The sequence below is a fragment of the Pseudorca crassidens genome, chromosome 19, assembly GCF_039906515.1.
Source record: "Pseudorca crassidens isolate mPseCra1 chromosome 19, mPseCra1.hap1, whole genome shotgun sequence".
Lineage (NCBI taxonomy): Eukaryota > Metazoa > Chordata > Mammalia > Artiodactyla > Delphinidae > Pseudorca > Pseudorca crassidens.
The window spans coordinates 47,545,096-47,568,006 of record NC_090314.1 but is presented as its reverse complement, the minus strand read 5'-3'; the positions used below and the strand labels follow the sequence as shown (position 1 = coordinate 47,568,006).

General features: G+C 43.6%; 1 protein-coding gene across 7 annotated transcripts in view; it reads left to right on the top strand.

The window, feature by feature from the left end:
• The window catches only part of LOC137211954 (leucine-rich repeat-containing protein 37A3-like), a 113,934-nt gene that overhangs the window by 40,408 nt on the left and 50,615 nt on the right, over window positions 1–22,911 (top strand). The window contains exons 9-14 of one of the 7 annotated variants that reach the window (XM_067714750.1): window positions 1,511–3,321; window positions 3,745–3,849; window positions 8,270–8,319; window positions 9,694–9,748; window positions 9,830–9,917; window positions 16,009–16,488. In XM_067714750.1, the coding sequence (XP_067570851.1) occupies window positions 1,511–3,321; window positions 3,745–3,849; window positions 8,270–8,319; window positions 9,694–9,748; window positions 9,830–9,880 (2,072 nt within the window). In that variant the 3' untranslated portion in view covers window positions 9,881–9,917; window positions 16,009–16,488. Of the gene's footprint in view, window positions 1–1,510; window positions 3,322–3,744; window positions 3,850–8,269; window positions 8,320–9,693; window positions 9,749–9,829; window positions 10,963–16,008; window positions 16,489–22,911 lie in introns of those variants that run through there. The other 6 variants (XM_067714749.1, XR_010937289.1, XM_067714748.1 and 3 more) reach the window with 6 other exon arrangements.

The window sequence follows — 22,911 nt, the reverse complement described above, 5'->3', positions numbered from 1 at the left end:
TGGTTCCATAACCAGAAGCTGCTACCTAGCCCTTCTAATGGACGGGAGAGCTAGTTTATTCTTAGACTGTCTAGCTCTGAGCTTGCTCTGAATCTCAAGCTTTTCTATCCACAAAACACTCAGGGGGTTTCAACTATTTTTCTATATATTAGATTTATTGGTACTAACTTGATGACTTCCAAAATGTACTTTCATGCCCAGGTAGCTTGAATACAAGCCTCTTTCAGTGATCTAGAGCACATCCTACAAACAACACTTTGCACCTTATATAAAGGCAATATTGCTGATTTTTCAACACGGTTTTTTTTTTCTGGCCGTGCCACACAGCTTGTGGGATCTTAGTTCCCCAACCAGGGATTGAACCCGGGCCACAGCAGGGAAAGTGCCGGGTCCTAACCAACAGACCACCAGGGAACTCCCCCAGACACTTTACTAATTATTATTACTCCCTTCTCCCCCAGATGTGGGCAGAAAAGGCATTTTTACTCTCCTTTTACAGGTGAGAAAAAACAAGATCAGAGGTGTTAAGTGCTGTGACCCTAGTGCCCCGATCTCCTGTCCCAAGTTTGGGGCTCTCTGCAAGCCCATGCTCCTCCTTTCTCATGACCCTCCCCTCCTCCTCTGACCCTCACCAAAACTACTTTTAATCCTTTTGGAAGAGAAGCCCACCTGCACAATGGTACACATTGCCTTCACACAGTCAGAAGCTTTGGATGGTTCCCCAAGTAAAGCTGGAAATATTAGAAGTAAAATGAAATGAAAGCAAAGTAGCCATCTGACAGAAGTTGCTTGTTCCCTTCTGCAGTTGAAGACCTCAAGTATTATTCCATTGATTTGTTGAACATTCCACATTGGCATATAATCTGGCAAATCTCTGAATTTATACCCCAGATCCCTGCCCAAATTTTAGCAAAGAGCCAGGGTGGACATAGTGTTTTTTTCTGTATAGATCCTTGTGTTATGGGCTCTGGGATATATGGAAGCAGGGACTGAGCAAAGGACTCGGTGGGCGGGTGGAGAAGGACATGTCCAGATGACGACCTGTTAGCGGCGGTTGTTGTCGTGGTCATCTGTGATAGCAGCAAGAACACAAGCACACTGAAGAGGTGGAGAGAGGAAGCCTCACACTCCTCTGCCTCTGAGGCAGGACAGGATGGTGTATATGAATGGGAGGAGTCACAGTAGATCTGCAGAGAGTCCAGCTGAGTAGGGGAATATTTGTCTTCCAGCCTTGCATTTTCTTGAGTACTGGCCCCTGGGAACCAGTGGAGTAATCCTGAACATAGTTACTATATTTCACGCTACAGAATTTTCTGAGTAGATAGCCACTTTTTCAAGAGATATCTTTTTCACATTTTGTTGTTGCCAGTCATAGGCTTAAGTGTGGGTTTCTTTTACTCCTCAGTGGCACTCAAACTTTGACTGATTCCTAATTTATTTGGCTGTGGACTGACAAAAAGCTGTCCCATCAGTGTTCAATGATCAAAAACAGTCCCTTCTTTTTTGACAGATGAAGAAACATCTATAGGGAATGCAGAAGGATCGTTGATGAAGGTGTTACAAGCCCGGAAAAAGAACACCACCACTGAGCTGACTATTGAGTCCGAGAGGGCGTCGTCAGATAAAAGTGCTGTCAGCTTGTCAGGCTTCATGAATGAGCAGCTGGACTTTAAGAATAAAAGTGATATTATCAGTACACTAAATGACATACTGCCTTATACCTCAGAGGGAAATCTAGGAGATGTGGAATCAACATTATTCCCATTCATTCAACTTCTTTTCTCAAATACACCAGATGGAGATATGCCGCAGGGCCTTTTGAAAGGCAATACAAGGAGCCCTTCTGTTACACCTGTACCCAAGAATTCAACTCATAAAAACAAATTGAGGAAACTCCATTTTGTGGAACATTTGTTAGATGCAGAAACTCAAGAAAAAATTGATGAGGTTAAAAAGGAAGAAAAACCTGCCACGCGTACGCGTTCCAACATTTCAAGTGCCACGTTTAAAAGCTACATCTTTCAAAAGAAATTGCAAACTGCCCAACCACAGAAAGACAGCCTCGCAAACACTGAGAGTACAGAGGAAAGGCTGCTGAGAGTGAACAGGGTCCTCAAGGGCCCAAGGGGCATACAGAAAATGCACCTCAAAGCAGTGGGAGATGAGAGCGTCAGGGGGAAACAGAATGCCCAGCCATCTGAGGCGAACACTGCTGAAGAAAGAAGGCTCAGGAGGCCATCCCCAAGAAAGCTGAAACAGCTTCTCATGGTTCAGAGTCCCAGGAAGCTGGTGGGAAAGTCCTCCAATGCAGAGTCTTCATTCATAAAGGAACACAAGGCAGCAGGCTCCTCTTCCCGGAAACAGTACTTCAAGGGCAGGCCTTCTGCCTCCATCCCTCCAAAATCCCCATCTGACGTTAAAAGCACATCAAAAGACTTATCCAACACTCTTCATGTTTTAGAGGATGCAAAGGCTAGAACTAGAAACATTAAGGACTTCGAACTAATCTCACATTCTGGAAAAAAATACATCTTCCATAAAATTAGGTCTCATCGGGTCCACAGAAAACCCAAAGGCAAAAGGAGTGGAAAGTTCAGAAAGAAAAGTTCACTCACTAGAATGATGCTTGCAAGCCCTCCGTTCTCTGTACTGAGGAGTCTCATAAATTCCCCTCCACGAGAGGCTGTTTCATCTTCAGGAGAAGTGACTTCTCAGGAAAAGCCTTTTCCAGAATTATTTTCTCCTTCAGACCCTTCTACAGAAAACACTACTTCAGGAAACAATACTGCACAAAATGTTTCTGAAGAAATTATTTCTACAGGAAACTCTACTCTGCCAGGAGGAAACGGCCCTGGAAACACTACCCATAGGAACGTGTCCACTGCACATTCTACTGTTGCTGCAGACAACAGTATGCCAACTGTTCAACACACCAACCAAACACGATGGGAGTACCACAACACGGGCACTGAATTATCCTCTAAGCCCACAGGCTTCACTTTCCCAGGGCTCACATCCCCGGGTGATCAAGTTGAAACTCAGCTAAACCAGCAGCTACGGTCCCTCATCCCCAACAATGACATGCGAAGGCTCATTTCTCATGTTATCCAGACTTTAAAAATGAACTGCTCGGAGACCCACGTGCAGCTGGCCTGTGCCAACCTCATCTCTAGAACAGGCCTCCTGATGAAGCTTCTCAGCAAGCAGCAAGAAGTAAATGTGTCCGAAGCGGAGGGGGATACGGACCAGTGGAACGCTGACAACTATATCAGTGAGAGCACAGAAGCCCAGAGTGAGCAGAAAGGGCAGGAGTCAAGTGAGGTGAGGGTAACCCCTGACACACGGGAGCTGGACTTTTACTCAGTTTAGGACACGCCATTAACGTGCCCAAGCAGGAATGCCACGGGCTCCTAGTCTCTATCTTATCTTCAGCCATGAAACGGGCTAGGACAGTGATCTCTCACTTTGCTCATTTAGACAGGTGGCACTATTCCTGGGGCAGACGAGAAAAGGACATAACACAAGATAAATAAATTGTAGATAAATAAATTGTAGAAGAAAATGCTAATGATAAGATTAACAACATTAAATTTGGCTTGTTCTTATAGAAGCTACTCGCCTGAAAGGATTGGGTTTTATAGTAGTTTAAGAATAGTTAGCTAGCGTTTAGAATAGGTTTAAGAATAGTCAGTTTTTATCCCTTCTATCTCCTTGTTTTTAAAAAGTTGTTATTTGTTTTTTTAGCTCACAAAAGAAGTTCCAGCATATGGCTATAAGAACAGACTCATCTTGGCAATATCCATATCTGCAGTAGTGACGATTTGGGTTACAATTCTCTGTCTCATTGAGGTAAGGACAATACTTAATTCAGATTCAGAACTCACAAGCTGAGAATGAAATCCACCTTTCCACCTACTACTACTTGATTCTTCTCTTTAGTCATAAGGACTGACATACACTTTGTTCTTTTACTGAAAAGTATATTCCTAGGATGTTTTCTTGTGTTTTCTTTTTTTGTTTGTTTTGGCTGCGTTGGGGCTTCATTGTGGTGCACGCGCTTCTCACTGAGGTGGCTTCTCTTGTTATGGAGTACGGGCTCTTGGCGTGTAGGCTCAGGAGTTGTGGCGCAGGGACTTAGTTGCTCTGCAGCATGTGGGACCTTCCGAGACCAGGGATCGAACCCGTGCCCCCTGTACTGACAGGCGGATTCTTAATCACTGCGCCACCAGGGAAGTCCCCACAGGATTTTTAAAGGAACTCCACTCCCAGGAAATCTCTATGGAATTGGATCCATGATAACAAGCCATTGGACTATTTTGACAAGTTAAGTTTATAGGAAGGCCAGAGTTGACATGATAGTAAAATTCCTTCAACTCAGAAAACGATGCTGATTTGATGTACTCAGCAGTCACTCTCATTCTACTTTTGATTTCTTTCCTTGTTGGCTGAAATGATGAGAGATATACGATCTCCAAAGTCATGGAGCTATCAGTCACCCTGGGAGAGGTAAAAGGACATGCCTAAACGATAAAAGTGTGATCTTTTCAATTCCTTAGGTTTACTTAGCATCTTTCTTCTCCGGTGTGTTAGGAATTGTGTAGATAGGTTCCATTAAACCACTGCAAGTAAAATCCTGCAGCAGGCTACCCTAAAGTATGTCATATTTATAGTAGCCTATTCCTGGAGGTAGCCTGTTTACCTTTTGTTCGGTTACACAATGGTTTATTACTTTTCCCCACAGGCAGTTGCTAACATTAAAAGAGTGGTTTTAATAAGCTGAGAATCTTGATTCTACCCTTCGAATCCAACCTACTTTATTTACCTTTTCTCTTGTAATGGCCTCCCTCCATTCCAGCCAAAGCGGCTCCTCACTATACGCTCGTTACACCATACCCATTCCTACTTTGGTCTGTGCCTTTGCCCATCTAAACTTCCTTTATTTTGCTTTGCCTGTGGAAGTCCTATGAATCTCTGAAAAGCCAACTCAAGTTCAGATATCTGTCTTCGTAAAGCCTTCCCTGAATACTGCAGCCCTCCTGATCCTAGTCCTGTGAGGTTTGTCACCATTTCTTAGGGGCCATAGCAAAGCGGTCCCTCCCCTCAGAACTCACAAAAGTGGTAAGCAGTTTTTTAAAAGGCAGCCCCCCAAGAGAGAAACACCAAAGTTAGCACATCATGGAGCTGAGCAGAAGTCCGTAAGGACCAATGGCTTGCAGCCCTATCAGACTTGAATACAACCTGACATGATGTACTAACTTCTAACGAGAAATGTGTCTATCTGCAGGAGGGTTGGTCAGTAGTGAAAGCATAGAAAAGGTGAGGAGAGACCAGCATGGGCAGTGCCCATCCTCACATTGCCCGAGAGTAGAGATGGCACCTTAGGCAGCATAACTGACGAGTCAGGGCCCCTAGCCAGGCTGTGCCTGTGGAGGAGATGGACGGATCCAGCTACCTCAGGCCTTCCCATTAAATTCTCGATTCAGCTGATTCCTTTTCTAATTCTGTTCTCACCAAGTAGCCTCCGATCGTGTGATTGTGCTTTAGTGTGCCACGGAGGCCTGTCTCCACAGAAGGCAATTCTCTCATTGTGCAGACACGGATGCCCTGTGTGTAGAAGAGATGTATTTCTCATTGTCAAGTAATAATTTGGCATTCTGATTTTTGATCAATCCTGTGATATTGATAAAGTGCGACCGCCACAACAGGAAGACGTGAGTTCTCTCTTGGTGAGGAAGAGTATGATTTCTGAGCCAAGAGGCTGGGGACTGGCATGGGGTCAGCTTGCTAGTCATTGGCCATTGCCCAGACTGTACCCTCTATATCTCCAGGTGGCATATGGCCTTTTGCCTTTTTAGAATTTCGGGAAAGTCCCCTTTTTATTGTTTTTAACTTCTAGGTAGTTTAACCTTACATTTGTTTTGTTTTGTTTTGTTTTGGCCTGCAGGATCTTCGTTCCCCAAGTAGGAATTGAACCTGTACCCTCGGCAGTGAAAGCGAGGAGTCCTAACCGTTATTTCCTCTCCCCACTTATGTGATAAGCTTTTTGAGGACAGGGGCCATGCAGTGTTCTTCCTATGGTAGACAATAATGGGGTTCAACGGAACAGAGATGAGGCATTATGTCAATTCCACAGTGAGGAATAATGCAGCCGAATATTTACTTGAAGTAGCATAGAGTCCAGCAGTAGACCCATGTGTTGTTAAGACTTTTGAAATGTCATGTTTCAATATTCCAATCAGTGGAAGAAAATGAATAAATGGTGATAGAATAGCTGCCTAACTCCTTGGGGGTAAATAATAGCAGATCCCCATTTTTCATCTTAAATAAACGTATTTCCATAAATGTGAAGAAAGACCACATAAAGGTATTAGAGGAGAATAAAAGCAATATTTTTATAATCTTATGGTGGGAAAGAGCCTTCAGAGCCTGATGCCACAAGCAGAGCCTTTGATACATTCCACCATCTTGTCTGTGACACCAGCTTAGCACTGATTCATGCCAAGTGTAAGATGAAGAGTTTTCCATATATTGTCTGATTTAATGCCCACAGTCCTGTGAGGATGATATTACTATCCCTCCTTCATCGATGAAGGAGATCAGTGTGAGGGCCCAGGGGCCAAACCAAAAGCAGAAGCCAGTTTCACCCGACTGCAAAGCTTGTGCTCCCTACTCCACTCTTTTGTCGTGTCTCCTTAGAGACAAAAACACTGGAAAGATTCGAAACCCTGAAATTCAATGAAAGCCAGTATTTCTTTACTATGAAGAGTTGTTTGTTTGTTTGTTTGTTTGGAGGTGGTGGGGTTTGGCCATGCTGTGCAGCTTGCGGGATCTTAGTTCCCTGACCAGGGATTGAACCTCGGGCCACAGCAGTGAAAGAGCCAAGCCCTAACCACTGGACCACCAGGGAACTCCCAAGAGTTTCATGAGTCAACAAGAAGAAGACAAACAGTCCAGGGGAAAGTGGGGCAAGGGCTGTGAAGAGTAGGAGGTGTGTTGACAGTCTGCCACCGTATCTGCCCGTCCTCTCCTCATGGCTCAGGTGGGGTGGGTTTTGTTAGCGAGGTCTTTGTCACCTCATGACGTAAAAATCATCTCTAATATTTTCTTCAAGTACTTTTATAATCTGTCTAGAATTTGTTGTATTTCTTTTTTAGTGTGGTTGAGGTAAGGGATGTAACTTTTTCCCCCTACATGAAGATCTAGTTGTTTTCAAATCTTTCACTGAATAGTTTATTCTTTCTTCCCTGGTCTAATATTTTCTCTTCATCTGGACTCTATTCTGTGATCCAGTTATCTTGTCCTGTACCACCAGTACCAATATCACACTGCTTAATTCTAGTTGCTCTATAACATATTTTATATCTGGTAGGGCAAAGTCCTAATCTTTGACCTTCTTTTTCATACATTTCATAACTATTCTTACATATATTCTCTACCAAGTGTCAGCTGGCTAGGTTTTATTTAAAAATTATTTTAGATATAAATGGATTGCATTGAATTTGTAGGTTAATTTGCGGAGAATTGACCTCTTTACAGCATTCTAGGAGGATGGTATCTCATGCCATGTAAGTACTTCTTCTTAATGTCCTTCAGAAAAGTTTTAATATTTTCATCACATAGGTCTTACAAATTTGTGGTTAAGTTTATTCCTAGGTACTTTATGCATTTTTATGGATATAGTAAATGGGATGTTTCTTCTGTTGTTTCGTTAGTTATTTGTGTTATATGGGAAAGCTATTGAGGCTTATATGTTGATCTCTTGATTTTGTATGGAGCCATCTTCCTCATGTTACTTCCAGTAGAATTTTGGTTGATTCTTTTGGTCTTTTTAGGTCCCTCGTTTCATATGCAAATATGTTTGTCTCTTCCTTTCCAATACTTTGTTTTTCTTACCGTACTGATTAAGACCTCCTCCACAATGATCAATAGTAGCAGTGATCATGGGCATCCTACTCTTGTTCTTGACTTTAAAACAAAGCTTAGGTTTCTGCTAGATACTTTTATTTTCTTTTCCTACTTCTAAGAGTTTGTATTAGGAATTATCTGTTGAACGTTATCTAAAACAGTCAATAAAATATATCGCCGGCTGCATGCAAGACCCTAAGTTAGGTACTGTGGAAGAGTCAAAGGATTTTGAAACAGGGTAGAATTCCTTGCCTTAAAAAGTTATCATCTCACTGGGTAGATAAGATATAAAGTAAAAAGGATTGAATAAGGATTTGGAAATAGTTGTAATGGCTAATCATGATCATGTTTTCTTTCAAAACAGACTTATTCTCACAGAATCGCAAAAGACGAAGATAGAAAAAGCAGCAGAAGGTAAATATTGGTCTCTGAAAGCAGAATTTTTCAACTAGAGGAGAACTTAGAACTCATCTGTTTCCATTTCCTCACCAAAAGCCGCAAGAAAGTTTAATTACCCTAATGGTTTACCCTAATTTATGTATCAGCAGAATTAGCTCCCCAGCCCAAGCTGAGTTAGAACAGGACTGGCACAGATTCATCTGCTTTCATTAGCCTTTAAGGAAAGAGGGTGGACGGGGAGGGGTTTTGGTTGTACCTGTTCCTGCTGGCCTGACGCCTGGTTCCTAGGCATCAGGCCAGACCAGACGCCTTCTAGGAGGCTCTGGGGTCGGGAGAGCCACATGGTTGGGGATTTAGGGGCTGGCCTCACTCAAAGCTGACGAAAGGTAGAACATATGAGCCCCTTCTGTAAAGTGGCAAGAAAACTTCCCTTCTCATCCTACTGTTTTTCAGGCCCCTACTCTCTATTCCCTTTATCCCAACCTCATGGAATTTTAACTGGGAGAAACTTTAGACAGTAGTTTGTCTCTTCCTTTTATAATAAGGAACTGGAGAAAGAGAAAGGGAAAATATCTTGTCCCATGGTCATACTGCTAGTGATTATCAAAAAGAAGATGGTCCCTTTCCACTGAGGACTTCTCTACTGATCACACTGTGCTTGGGCTGTGAGCTAGGTTTTATGTCACAATTCAGTAGACACATACTATATGGACAGAAGTAGTTTCTGAAACACACTTATTGTGCACTGATTTTTGATCTATTCTATTTGTATTCAAAAAGAGTATTTTGTGCTTCCCTGCTGGTCATGGCCTTTAAACTGATTCCACTTTACACTGACACCTCAATGCTACCCTGCAGTATGAAAGTCAGAGAGCTATAGATAACTTTGCTTGTTGGGTTCACGTGTTTACTTGGTGTGATTCAACTTATAGGATAGAGCAGCCAGGAAAATAAAAGCACCTTCTCCCCACACCCACACCCCCAGCAAATGCTGCATGTGCGACTAAGTGCGAAGCGGACTGGTGTGAAGCGCATCTAGAGAGTAACGTGTTTCTGCCCAGGGCCGTTGTGCAGTGTTTTCACCGCACGAGGGCACTTGGCCAAGGGCCAGGAAAGGTGAACAGGGCTGAAAATCCTGCCTATACTCCATGCTAAGCCACATGCAGTGGTCTCCCCGGAGACACTGGGGGTCCATTTTGGACGGACACAGAGAACTTCTGGAAGGCCAGCGTGCATGGAATGAATTTCAAGATCCCGGGGCTTTGGTGATTTTGCTCATTGTGATTATGGACTGAGGTACCCGTTTAGTCCTGATAAGACCAGAGATAACACATTGTGCGAGAGATGAAAAATGACGTGTAACACTAACTGTGTGTGTTTTCCTCCGAGGGGCTTTTTTCGATTTCTGCGGCGTAAGAGAAGCTCAGGGGAAAGTGAGAGTCAGGTAAATTTGAGGAGGGTAAAGTACTGTGGCCAGAGAAAGCAGGGGAGATGCAGAATTAATATTTCCCTTTCTGTGTTCTAGGAGGGCGTTTTCGCGACAAGGGGGCCACTTTATGCCACGGACCTGCCGTAGAAAGAGGATTTCACCGCCAAGGGTCAGAAGGGACGGGGTAAGGAACTGAAGTAGCACCGACGAATGGGGTCAGAAGGACCAAGACAACTGATGGTGGCAAGACAAATTTTATTATGCTACAGTTGCAGATTATATAGGCTAGAAAAAGGGAGGTTGGTTGCCAGATGGTGGTTTACATCATCTAGGGACTGTCTTGGCTTCAAGGTTAACTTCCCTGGGAGGAAACCCATAAGCCCAGAATCATGCAGAATAACCTGCGTGTGCAGGGGGGAGACAGCTTTGCTCGTCTCAGTTTCCATTCTTTCTGATCCCTGGGCCCTGGTGGTTTATCTCCCGTGGAACGGAACAAGGAGGGGAACAAGTAGGCACGGTCCCTTCGAGCAGCGGCGGCATGCCTGGCATGTCCGCAGCTGGCTCTCAAGGCTGAACGTTTCCCACAGGTCCCCCTTTTTTATTTTTTAATTTTTGTTGCAAAATAATTCCATGAAGCTTAGTGCCGAGAGTAGTATATTGTTGCATGAGGATACGAAACAGACATGAGAAGATTATTATCAATAATAGGCAAATTATGGCCAGGGTAATAAATCCTGACAACCCTCCAGTAATCCAAGACTGAGGGTTTAACCACTTTAAATGATCCAGTAAAGTTTGAATTACATCTTCTGGCGAAATGTCAAGATGTGCATTTTGCATATCCTGAATTTCAGCATTTAACTTTTTAAGATCAAGACTAATATTATTATCTGACCAAACACTCAGCAGATGCATTGTTACTTTCTCTCATTCCCAAATAGAGTCATTATACTTATAAGGAGTAACACAAATCCATGTATACTTTGCATGACAAGCTAAACGCATCCTCAATTTTAACGCTGCCATCTGATCTCCTCTCCTTCTTCTTCTTTTTCTGAATCAACACTGTCAAATTTTCGTGAGAGTTGCAGAGCTTCTTCAACTTCTACACTTGTTGTGAGCTGTGGCGAGCCATCTATTTGCTAGCCATCAACCTCTCCCCTGCAGAATGGCCAAATTTATCAACAGTGAGAAAATTTAAAATAAACAAAGCATGATTTTTAAGGTTATGTGGTGGTGTTCTGTATGATTCCCCCTTTTTTATTTTTTCAATAGTTAGCTTTAAAGATCTATTTGCACGTTCTATAATACCTTGTCCTTGAGGGTTATATGGAATGCCTGTAATATGGGTAATTTGTAATGAACTACAAAATGTTGCAAAAGCAGCACTAGTGTAAGCGGGCCCATTATCTGTTTTAATAATTTTAGGAATATTCATAAATGCAAAACAATGTAATAAACGAGTAATAACATGTTTGGTAGCCTCTCCGGTCTGTGCTGTAGCACAGAGAAAACCAGAATAAGTATCAATAGTGACATGAACAAACTGTGATTTCCAAAAGAGGGGATGTGAGTAACATCCATTTGCCATAAATGACTAGGTAATAATCCACGAGGATTAACACCATAATGTGGAACAGGAAGGTGAGGTAAGCATTGTGGGCATTGCTTCACAATTTGTCGGACGGCTTCACGAGTAAGGGAAAATTGTTTGCGTAAGGTGGCAGCTGATTGATGATGTAAAGCGTGTGAGTGTTGTGCTGCTTGTAAAGGAGTTTGATCATAACTCACCATAACGCAAGGGCGTCCTGGATATAAACCATGTTTATTTACAGTACGCAAGTAGCGAATGCAATACATTAGCCATGCTTGATAGCCTGACGAACGGAAAGGAGGCGTACGGTAAATTGGGATATGTCCTGCTTTAGGGAAAAGAGATTGAGGAGGAAGAGTAACTTTAACTTTATTTTTGGGAGGAAAATGCACAGGATAAAGATTACGTTTAGATCAAGTTAAAACACCTGCAGTCGCATTAAGTTTAGACAATGGACCAGGCAAGTTAGAATGAGCACGGATAGGTAGAGCTGCGACAGGACCATCGTGGGAACGAGTAAGCTGTTGAAGCAAATGAAAAGAGGATGATAATTCAGGGTCATTAGTATGTCCTACGGTAGCAGTTTCCAAAAGAAGTAATAGATCAATAAGGTATTTACTATCAGAAAACAGATTAAGAGACACAGAAGGAAAATGCTCAAAAGCCATAATAACAGCATGTAGTTCAACACGCTGAGCTGAAGTCAATGGAATTTGTTCAATCAATTTTGTCCCGTCGTCAATGAGTACAATAGCCATTCCTGAGGAGGACCCGCTGGGAAAAACCAAAGGTACATGTGGAATAGGGTGTCGTTGGATTATAGAAGGAAAAATGTAAAGATTATTTTTACTAAATTGAATTATCAGCAGGATAATGACATTCTAGGTTTCCTGGAAATCCTGCAAGAGCAAGTCCCCATTCATTACTATGTTGAAAACGCCAATTTTGCTGACTAACTGAATAAGGGATAATAATTTGAGAAGGTTCTATTCCTATATGTTGTAAGCATCTAGTTCTCCCTTGCATTATTAAATTACTAATAAGTTCATAATAAGGGTTAATAACTTTAGAGGGTGTAGTTTTCATATGAATCCATTCAATAATCCCAACAGTTTGTCATAAAACAGCTGTAGGTACATGAGGTGTTGGACAAACAATTAAAGAAATTGGCAGGTGAGTATGTATTCGAGTTAATTGTACAGAGCTGATAGCTCTATTAACTATTTGTAAAGCTTGAAATCCTTCTGGAGTCATAGAGCGTGAAGAAGAAGGATCTGAGTCACCTTTAAGAATATCTAACAGGACTTCCCTGGTGGCGCAGTGGCTAAGACTCCGTGCCCCCAACGCCGGGGGCCCGGGTTCGATCCCTGGCCAGGGAACTAGATCCCATATGCATGCTGCAACTAACAGTTCACATGCCACAATTAAGGAGCCCACATGCAGCCACTAAGACCTGGCACAGCCAAATAAATGAATGAATAAATAAAGAAAGAAAGAATATCTAACAAAGGCTGTAATTGAGCAGTAGTAAGTTTTAAGGAAGGCCTTAGCCAATTAATATCTCCAAGTCGTTTTTGAAAATCATTTAATGTTTTTAAATTATCAACTCGAATTTGCAGTTTTTGAGGCCTAATAGTAGTGGTATCAATATATTTTCGCAAATATAAAACTGGAGATTGTCTTTGAATTTTTTCTGAGGCAATGACCAAGCCAAATGATTGTAAGGATTGTTGTAAAAATTGAAAAGCAGTCTCTAATAAAGAAATATTATCAGTGGCTAAAAGTATATCATCCATATAATGTATGAGATATAACGTTGGAAACCTTTTTCTCACAGGAGTCAAGGCCTGAGCCACATATTTTTGGCATAATGTAGGACTGTTTGCCATGCCCTGAGGCAATACTTTCCATTGAAATCTCCTCATGCATTCCTTAAAATGTAAGGAAGGCAAGCTAAAAGCAAAATGTTTTCTATCTTCAGGAAACAAAGGAATAGTGAAAAGACAATCTTTTAAATCTACAGTTAAAAGATGGTAATTGTGTGGTATGGCTGTTGGAGAGGGTAGGCCTGGTTGAAGAGCTCCCATTATTAGCATAGTTTTATTAACAGCTCTTAGATCCTGTAATAACCTATATTTTCCAGATTTTTTCTTGATAATAAAAATAGGAGTATTCCAAGGACTGTTGGAAGACTCTAAGTGTCCTAACTTTAATTGTTCTATAACTACCTACTCTGCAGCCTCTAATTTGTCCTTAGTGAGGGGCCATTGGTCCACCCATACAGGGTCATCAGTCAGCCAAGTAATTGGATCAGCAGTGAGTGGAGGAGAATCCAAGGCCCCTAAGAAAAACCCAAACCTTGTCTATCATTTTTTATTTTCACATCAATAGGATAGACAGTTCCTTGTTGATTTGTTCCCAGCCCTTTTGTGGGAAGAAATCCTTGATCCAACATCATATCAGAGACTTGAGAATTTGGACTATAAAGCAGTACTCCGATTTCTTTTAATTTATCTCGGCCCCAGAGGTTTAAAGGCAGCCCAGGCAAAACATAAGGCTGGAAGTATCCTGAATGGCCCTCACTATTTTGCCATAATAATAACTGACTACTTTGCACAGGAGAAGAACTTTGTCCTATTCCTTGAAGTTCTGTAATAGTAGGACTAACGGGCCAATGTTTAGGCCAGTGCATCTGCATCATAACAGAGACATCAGCTCCAGTGTCTAACAAACCTGAAAAAACCTTTTCATTAATGGTTAATTTCATTTCTGGATGTTCTTTCCCTATCTTCTGAATCCAGTAGGCAGCATTAGATGATCCAAAAGCCTTTGTTCCTCTCTTTTGATGTTGTAAAATTTGTCCACGAGGTACAAAGGGCAAAAGTAGCAATTATGCAATTTTATCATCAGGAGAAATAGTTATTACATTTTTAATAGTTTGTGCCATGATTTTTATTTCTCTTTCGTAGTCAGAATCTATGACTCCTGGCATAATAGTTAAACCCTTCATGGTGACACTACTTTTTCCCAATAATAGTCCCATCAAACCCTTGGGTAAAGATCCACAGATGCCCGTAGAGAGGGCCTGAGGACCCATTTCAGGAGGTAATACATATCGGGCGGAGGTACTGAGCTCCAGTCCTGCGCTTCCTGGTGTTGCTCTGGAGAGCAAGGATATTGTATGTTTTTGTTTTTGGTTAATGTCTGATTGATAATTTGAGGAGGATACACAAACATTGCCCCTGTTGTTTGTTGGGGCCGGGGAAGGCCCCGGGAGGAGTTTCCCGACAGTGGTATCCCATCCTTGTGGGCCAGTGAGCGACAGTCTCGTGCCCAATGTTTTCCCCTATTGCATCTAGGGCATAAACCAGGGATTTTTCGACCATCTGGAGGTTTTTGAGTAGGGAAGGAAGGACTAGGGTTAGGATTAAAAGATCTACATTCTCTAGCAAAATGACCTGCCTTTCCTCATTTAAAACAAGTCTTTGTTTCTTTTGATTGCTTCTAAATCCCACTTTAGTTAATGCTGCAGCCATAGCAGCACCCTGTATATAAGCAGGTCCAATGTCTGCACAAAGGCGAATATGGTCCTCCAATGTTCCCCGTTTTCTCCAAGGTCGAATCGCAGCCTGACACGCATTATTAGCGTTTTCAAAAGCAAGTTGCTTAACTACAACTGTACCAGTGGGTCCGTCCACAATGAGTCTCCCCACCGCCTGTAACAGTCCATCTACAAAATCAGCATATGGTTCATCAGGTCCGTGTCTAATTGTTGAAAGATCCTCAGTTGTGTGTGTAGAAGGTCATTTCCTCCAGGCTTGTAATGCCAAATGATTTATTTGAGGATAAGCAACAAAGGGAGAAGTTAATTGATCTTGTAAATAAATATATTTTCCTTCCCCAACCAGCATATGATAATCAACTGGAATATTATGGGCAGCATTCTTTTCTGCTTGTTCAGCAGCCCGTTCATAAAAATCAGACTTCCATATCAAATAATCGCTACCATTTAAACAAGCTCGTGCAATAGACTTCCAGTCAGCGGGGGAAAGAGCTTCTCCTGCAATAGTGTCAACCGTAACAGTAGTAAAAGGAGCAGTGGGCCCATATCGAGCACAGGCAGATTTTCAATCTTTCAAAACTTTAAAAGGAAGAGCCCGATGCTCCCTAATAGCCTGTTGAGGATTATTAGGATCAGGTCTTTCTATGACGGGACAACAGAAAATAGGATCTTTCTCCTCGCTTTATTGCTCCTTGTACAGCGCGCTGCAAGGGACTGAGCGTTTTCACAGATGCAGATTTTTGAGGAAGACAGTTCTTATTAACCTGCAGCTTTTTCGCTGACTTACCTATCACAGCCATTAGAAAATCATCCTCAAGGTATTTTTCTCTTTCGTGTTTAAAAGCCTCATCTGTTAAATCGAAATGTTCCTCTTCATCTGATAGGTCAAAATTAATAAGTTCCCTAGATTTAGGAAGTGGTGGTGTAGAAGCCATTAAGGCAGTTTTATCTCCTGAAGAAGGCTTTGGCTCTTCTGACTTTACATTCAAATCACCACTATCATGAGCAGAATTTAAACATTCTTTTATCAGATTCCACAAACTAAATGTAACAACAGGAGTATGAGTAGGCCCTTGAGACTCATAATAATTTTTTAAATCTTCTTCAACTTTCTGCCAGATTTCTATAACAACAGAGCCGCCATCAGGAAACCAGGGAGATACATCATGGATATGCTGCAAAACTTCAGTCAACTGTGAGGTAGAAACCTTACTACCCCGAGCTTTAAGCATCGAAAGTAAAACCTGAGCAAATAATTCACGCTCCTTTGAGCACTTTTGTCCCATCTTCTTTTACTTCTGACTATTGCCTTACGCCTCTATTAGTTTCACTTTTACTCGTGGCCACACATACTTTGCATAAGGATTCTCTTACCTGCACTTTCTTTTAATTGCCTTCATGCTTCAGGTCCCTGTTCAGGCGCCGCTTGCCACGGACCAGCTGGAGAAAGAGGGTTTCACCGCCCAGGGTCAGAAGGGAAGGGGTAAGGAACTGAAGTAGCACCGACGAATGGGGTCAGAAGGACCAAGACAACTGATGGTGGCAAGGCAAATTTTATTGCGCTACAGTTGCAGATTATATAGGCTAGAAAAAGGAGGTTGGTTGTGAGATGGTGGTTTACATCATCTAGAGACTGTCTCGGCTTCAAGGTTAACTTCCCTGGGAGGAAACCCATAAGCCCAGAATCATGCAGAATAACCTGCGTGTGCAGGGGGGAGACAGCTTTGCTCGTCTCAGTTTCCATTCTTTCTGATCCCTGGGCCCTGGTGGTTTATCTCCCGTGGAACGGAACAAGGAGGGGAACAAGTAGGCACGGTCCCTTCGAGCAGCGGCGGCATGCCTGGCATGTCCGCAGCTGGCTCTCAAGGCTGAACGTTTCCCACAACTTTGGCTTAGGGTTATGTATAGGCCTCTCAACGCCACACGCAAGGAAAGCATGGCACAAAAGCTACAGGACAGGGAGTCTTCTGATGAGGATGAGATATTCTATAAGGATGCAACGTAAATGATAGGGTACAATTTAAAATTCTCATCTAAAATGAGGAAATAATGAAACTATAATTGTTCCTTTCAAAAGTAAAAGCCTTGGCATTAGTCTTCTTACCCCAGGGAAGTCATCAAAGCCCCAGCAGAGAAGCTTCTGGCTGCCTATTGGATTGATGCAGAGGCGGGTGAGGAAAGTGAGACAGCACACGAGACTGCCACAGAGTGAGCCCTGTTCTGCCTCAAGCCACCTGCAAATGTTATTTTCTAATATTGGCTTCTCAGCATTGCTTGTAAAATACTTATTTTTCTGATATTAAAATATATAAATTCATAACCAAGTCTAACCATGTGGTAAGGAATTAAAATGTAAATAGTTGAATATTTATATACCAATATCAAGGGCCTGCAAGAAGAAGCAGGGCTGAAACTAGAATCCCTCATGCAGCCAGTACTTCCACAAGGGGAAATGTGGGCAAAGGAGGATGAGTAGAAGGATGAAGAGGGGCTTCCCTCCCTTGCTTCCCCAGCATCATCCGTCCCTGGGAACTGGAAAACATACCATCCGCAAGGGGCGTAGGTCATTCAATCAAATAACAATTCATCCTGGTGCCCTCTCTCCTGGTTCATCAAGTACCAGTTATTTACAACATGCTCGACCTCCTGCCCATAGAGGATCATCTACCTCTGGCCCGTCACGTACGGTCATTGGGGTTGCGAGAATGCTTGCATCACTGGGCCTCCCTCCACTGTGGAGCCAAGGCCTGACTTTTCTTCCAGGTTCTCAAACTCATGACAAATGTGTACCCTGTCTTGGTAGGGGCTTCTCCACCATTTCAAGCTGGTGGAAATTCCCATTGGGTTGTTTTTTTTCTTTAAAAAAAGATCCCAACCCTTGGGTAACTAGCAGGGAGGTGCCAGAAAGACAGGGTAAAGAAGAACGTGCGAGAGCAGCCATTGCCAAAGACGGCCCTCCTCAGGCCCTGGCCTCTCCTGACCCCGCTGCGGGTCAGCTGTGTGCCGCTCGGCTCCCTGCAGCTCAGCCCAGCACCAAACCTAGCCACCTCCTGCCTCAGCCAGCACAGGCCCCGGGCTGCACGATTCCAAGTGATTCTATAATGACAGTGCCACCTGCAGAAGGTGCAAAGGCTCTTCCACTCCTGCCAAGAAAGTCATTAATCACATTTATTAAGTCATTAATCACATTTATTAAGTCAGTGAGAGTTAAATACGGTAATGAGTAAAAGAAATTCTGGATGAACAAGATATGATAATGTACCTAAATGACCACAGAGAGTGCTGGCGGTTTAGTAATGTGAGGTGAAGAACGGTGCAAGCCATGGGGTGATAGCACACGGTCCCCAGAGGATCAGTGGGCCTGGGAGACAGCCCAGAAGGTTCTGCCGGTTGGGTGGGGTTCCAAGCAAAGTGAACGGCCCATCGGTTCTTCTGATTTATTAGTTTGCTGATGCTGCATGAGAGACATCTGTTCTCTCAGTGCCTGCCCAAGTCACCTCCCAAAGTTTCTTACTGAGAATGAAATACAAGTGTTTTTCTCTAGGCGGTGACTTTAGTGAGGCAACAAGTATTTATTGTGTTTAAGGCGCATGACTCATACTAGTAACAATAGGAAGCAGCAGCAGCTAACATTTCCCACTTGCTTGCTTGGTGCCAAGCCCTGGGTTAGGCATCTTATGGTCTAATTTACGCCAACAGTCCGTGGAAGCATATCTTGTTATCCTCGTTTGACAGATAGGAAACAGGGTTTAAAGAATGTAGGTAACGTGCTCAAGGGCCCAAGGCCCCACGTCCAAAAGTGTCAGTTAAGGTTGGAGCCCAGAACTGTTAGACTCCAACAGGAATGCAGAGAAGTATAAGCTGTGTTTGCCACCAAAGAGTTGATAACAACGGTAATAATGAGGAGAAGGAGGCAGCTGCTGTGTATCGAGCACCTGCTATGGGCCAGGTACAGTACTAGGCACTTTGGTTACACTATTAGGTCACAAGAGCGGAAGGTCCCCCTGCCCGCTCAAACTCTGTAATGAGTGGGGGTCTGATTTCAATAAGAGAGGTGGTCACAAAGACAGGGAGCTGACGAGAAGCCAGGGGTAGAGATCCTTGTACTGCTGGGCTTACCAAAGTGTGGACCAGCATTCCAGGTAGCTCCAGGTTCCTATTTTAGGAGATTTCCATTATTTCAAAGTTGGTACATAAATGAGGCTTAGATAATATTTTGGGTATCTTACTACCTCAGATTTGCACAATTTTTTATTAGTCTCAAATGCTACCCTACCATATTTCTAAATTAAAATTCCCAAGAGTAAGATTCTGCTTTGCCCAGCTTGACCTGGATTGGGCAGTGTTTTTGCCAGAGCCAGAGACTTCACGTGGCCAGCCTGTGAGTGAGCTGTCTCTCCTTGGATCAGGGACTCATCCCTGGCTGTGGCCCAGAAGCAGGAGGGGTGCCCAGGGTCAGGTGGTACAAAACATGGCCGCCTGGGGCTGCCTCTGTCACCATCTTATGATGGACAAACTAGCTCAGAGCCCAACTCCTTGCTGAGACCTGAGAGATAGAAGGGGAGAGGGAGATACAAAGCCAACAGCTACTAAATGAATGAAAATTCTGATTCCAATGAAATCTGTCAGAGAAATGAGCCACTTTTTAAAAGATAATGAAATGACACAATATATGATTAGGGCAAAAGTGATACAGAGAAGAAAATTGTAGGTTCAGAGGAAGGAAGGTTAGGAAACTAGGGAGGGTCCATGAAAAAGGTAGAAGTTGATCTGGGCCTGGATTATATGCCAGACACTGTGCCTGGTGCTGGGGAAAGAGATGATCAGGACAAAGTCCCTGCTCTTGCGGGGCCCTAAGACTGAGAGGAGGCACAGAACCTGAAGACATATTATACATAGAAGACAGTGTGTTGACATGACAATGGCAGTGTACCAAGAAGTGGTTCAGCTCTTGGTTGGCTGGAAAGGAGTCAATGTGAGGGATGGCTTAGAGGAGGGGAAGAAGAAGAAAGCCAAAGAGAAGTTTCTTGGGAGGACGAGATGAAGGACAGGATTCTAGACGGAGGACAGTACAGAGGCAAGAGGCATGAAACCTTGGGTGGGCTTGAAGCCTGTGCAGTCTGGTGTTCCCAAGCATGAAGCACAAGGAGGAAAGGGCAGCAGGTGAGGCTGAGCAGGCGAGCAGAGAACCGATCCCAAAGGGCCTGGTCAAGGCACATGGCCTCGAGCGAACAGAGCACAAACTACAACGTTTTAAACAGAGAAAAGACATGACCAAGTTCGAGTTTTACAAAGAGTACTTTGATGGTGGCCTAAAAGTGGAGAGGCTGAGAGGTCAACTTGGGTGTTTAGACCAAGTAGGAACTGGGAGAAAATGGGGCACCAGACCAGAGGTTTTGTTGCAACTGAAGAGCATGTACAGTGGATACACATGAGTGAGAACTGAAAGGACAAGAGCTTATGTTCAGAGAATGAAAGATGGTACTTTTAAGATTTTTTATGACAAGTTCCAGATGGTGATAAAGTCCAAATGTAACCTGGGAATGGAGATCAGTGAGGTGATGGGAATCCAGGAGGTGATGAGAAATAATTCAGATAGTCCTGGACACTCATTCCTTTCCCCTTTCAGTAGCTCAGCAAAAAGCTAGCTCAGCAGGTACCAGCGAGCTCAATGGAAAAAATAGGCTCCCCCTCCTACTGCGACCATTTCTGTCACCAAGCAGTTGCCACTGTTAGTAGTATAGACGTTCCCTGCCTCACCATCCCTGTAACTGTGACGCACTCCAGGCTGGTTCCTCATTTACGGACACTCTACAGTTCATGGGACACACAATGCAGCTGAATCTGGTCTAATCCCCTTCTCTGAAAGCGTGGGGGATTGAGTGCACTCTGTTATTGTTCTGCTTATAAGTTCCCCCCGAACAATAAAACCCTAATGTGTATTTTCACAGTAGGGATTTGAAGAATTTCGTGCCCAGGAAAATCTGTGGGTTGTTGGCATGGCAAGTATTGTGGTAGAGGAAAAGTCTTGGAGCCCAGGACCGAAGTCCCCAACGGTTACGAGGGCATCATTCATTAATATGCCAGTTCAATATATTGAGGGTCTCAAGTCTGTCTGGTTCAAACCCTGAATCAGACAGTGTATTGATTATCTGGTGGTATGTAACACATCACTCCAAAGTAGTGGCTGAAAACAACAATCAACATTTATTGCTCACAATTTCTGAGTCAAGCCTTTAGGAATATCTTGGGCAGTTCCGGCTCTGGGTCTCTCGTGAGGTCCTCAAGATGTCGGCCAGGGCTGCAGTCATCTGACGGCTAAACTGAGGCTGCAGGGTCCACTTCCAAGATGGCTCACTGGTTGTTAGAGGGAGGCCTCATTTCCTCCCTGCATGAGCCTGTGTGTCCACCTGCTACTTGATTGAATATCCTCACTACATGATGGCTGGCTTCCTCCAGAGGGAGCTGTCCAAGAGAGAGACAGAGGTTATTCCTCTTATGGCCTGGCCTCAGGAGGCACATAGCACCACTTCTGCCACGTAGCGTGGTTAGAAGTCAGTCACTCGTTCCAGCTCACATTCAAGAGGAGGGGATTTAGACTCCACCTTTTGAGGAAAGAAGAGTCAAAGAATCTGCGGATATATTTTAAAACTAACATAGACCAGAAAATAGAAGGCACTCTAGATACTTCAAGCAAAAAAAAAAAAAAAAAAAAAGCCAGAAAGGGAGAAAGATTATATCCAAACAGTTGGTGCTTATCATTGAGGGGGCTAATGGTGGTGAAAGTTGGGGATGGGGGCATTGTAGCACTAGCCTTCAGGTTACTCCACCACAGCTGCTTTCCATAGACTCAAAACTGCTGCTGCCACTCAGAAGTCAGGAAACTTTGGGAAACCACTGATGAGATCGTTTAAGCCCCAAAGCCCCACGGGTGGTGACTAGATGGGGTATATGGAGTCTGCTGCAGAGGAGGAAAGAAAGATTTCAATCTGCTTTCCACCTTCCAGATTTCACACAAGTACATTTTATTGGCAGAACCCTGCTGTCGAGGGGATTTGTGAAATATGGTTCCCAGGCTTCTAGCACCTGCGGAGAAGGGGGTAGAAATGGGTGTCAAGAGCCAACCAACACTATCCAACATGCGTCCATATACAGGTATGGTGAGGAGGCACCACCTGTACTTGGAGAAGTCCTGGAGACCTACTCCTTTTTTTCTTTTATTTTTATAGGCTTATGGGTGTCCAAGGCTTTGTAAAAGGCGGGTGGTGTCTACATAGAATAACATGGTGGAGAGCTAGCTGAGTCACAAATCTGGAAGCTGTCACTGTAGTTGGGCAGCAGGTGAGATACTGGTTGCTGGTGACATGCAGTCAGCCCCAGAGGTGACTGGAGAAACACCTGGAGTTGATCCTTAGTTGGTCTCTGGAATGTTCTCACTGGGATGAAAGCTGGGTAGACTGCAGGCAGTGCAGCACTGGAGAGAACATAGCTGCCATTCAAAAGGGCTGCCAGAGGAAAGGTGTCCATAGGGAAATATCATTTCTCAAAATATGGTCTCTGGAGCTCTGCACTCAAACATCTCTGGGATGCTTCTTTAAAAGGCTGATTCTGGGACTTCCCTGATGGTCCAGTGGTAAAGAATCTGCCTTCCAGACTTCCCTGGTGGCGCAGTAGTTAAGAATCCACCTGCCAATGCAGGAGACATGAGTTCGAGCCCTGGTCCGGGAAGATCCCACCTGTCGCCGAACAACTAAGCCTGTGTGCCACAACTACTGAGCCTGTGCTCTAGAGTCTGTGAGCCACAGCTACTGAGCCCTTGTGGTGCAACTACTGAAGCCCGCTTGCCTAGAGCCAGTGCTCCGAAACGGATTAATCCAAATATATTTGAGTACCTAATAGAGTATGAGTGTGCTAAGTACTAGAAAAAAGGTGATAAATCTGTAAATATTGTTCATGAGGTGTTCATAATCTATCTGGAGAAGATTATGGGGATCTTCTCCATACACAGATAATGGATACAAT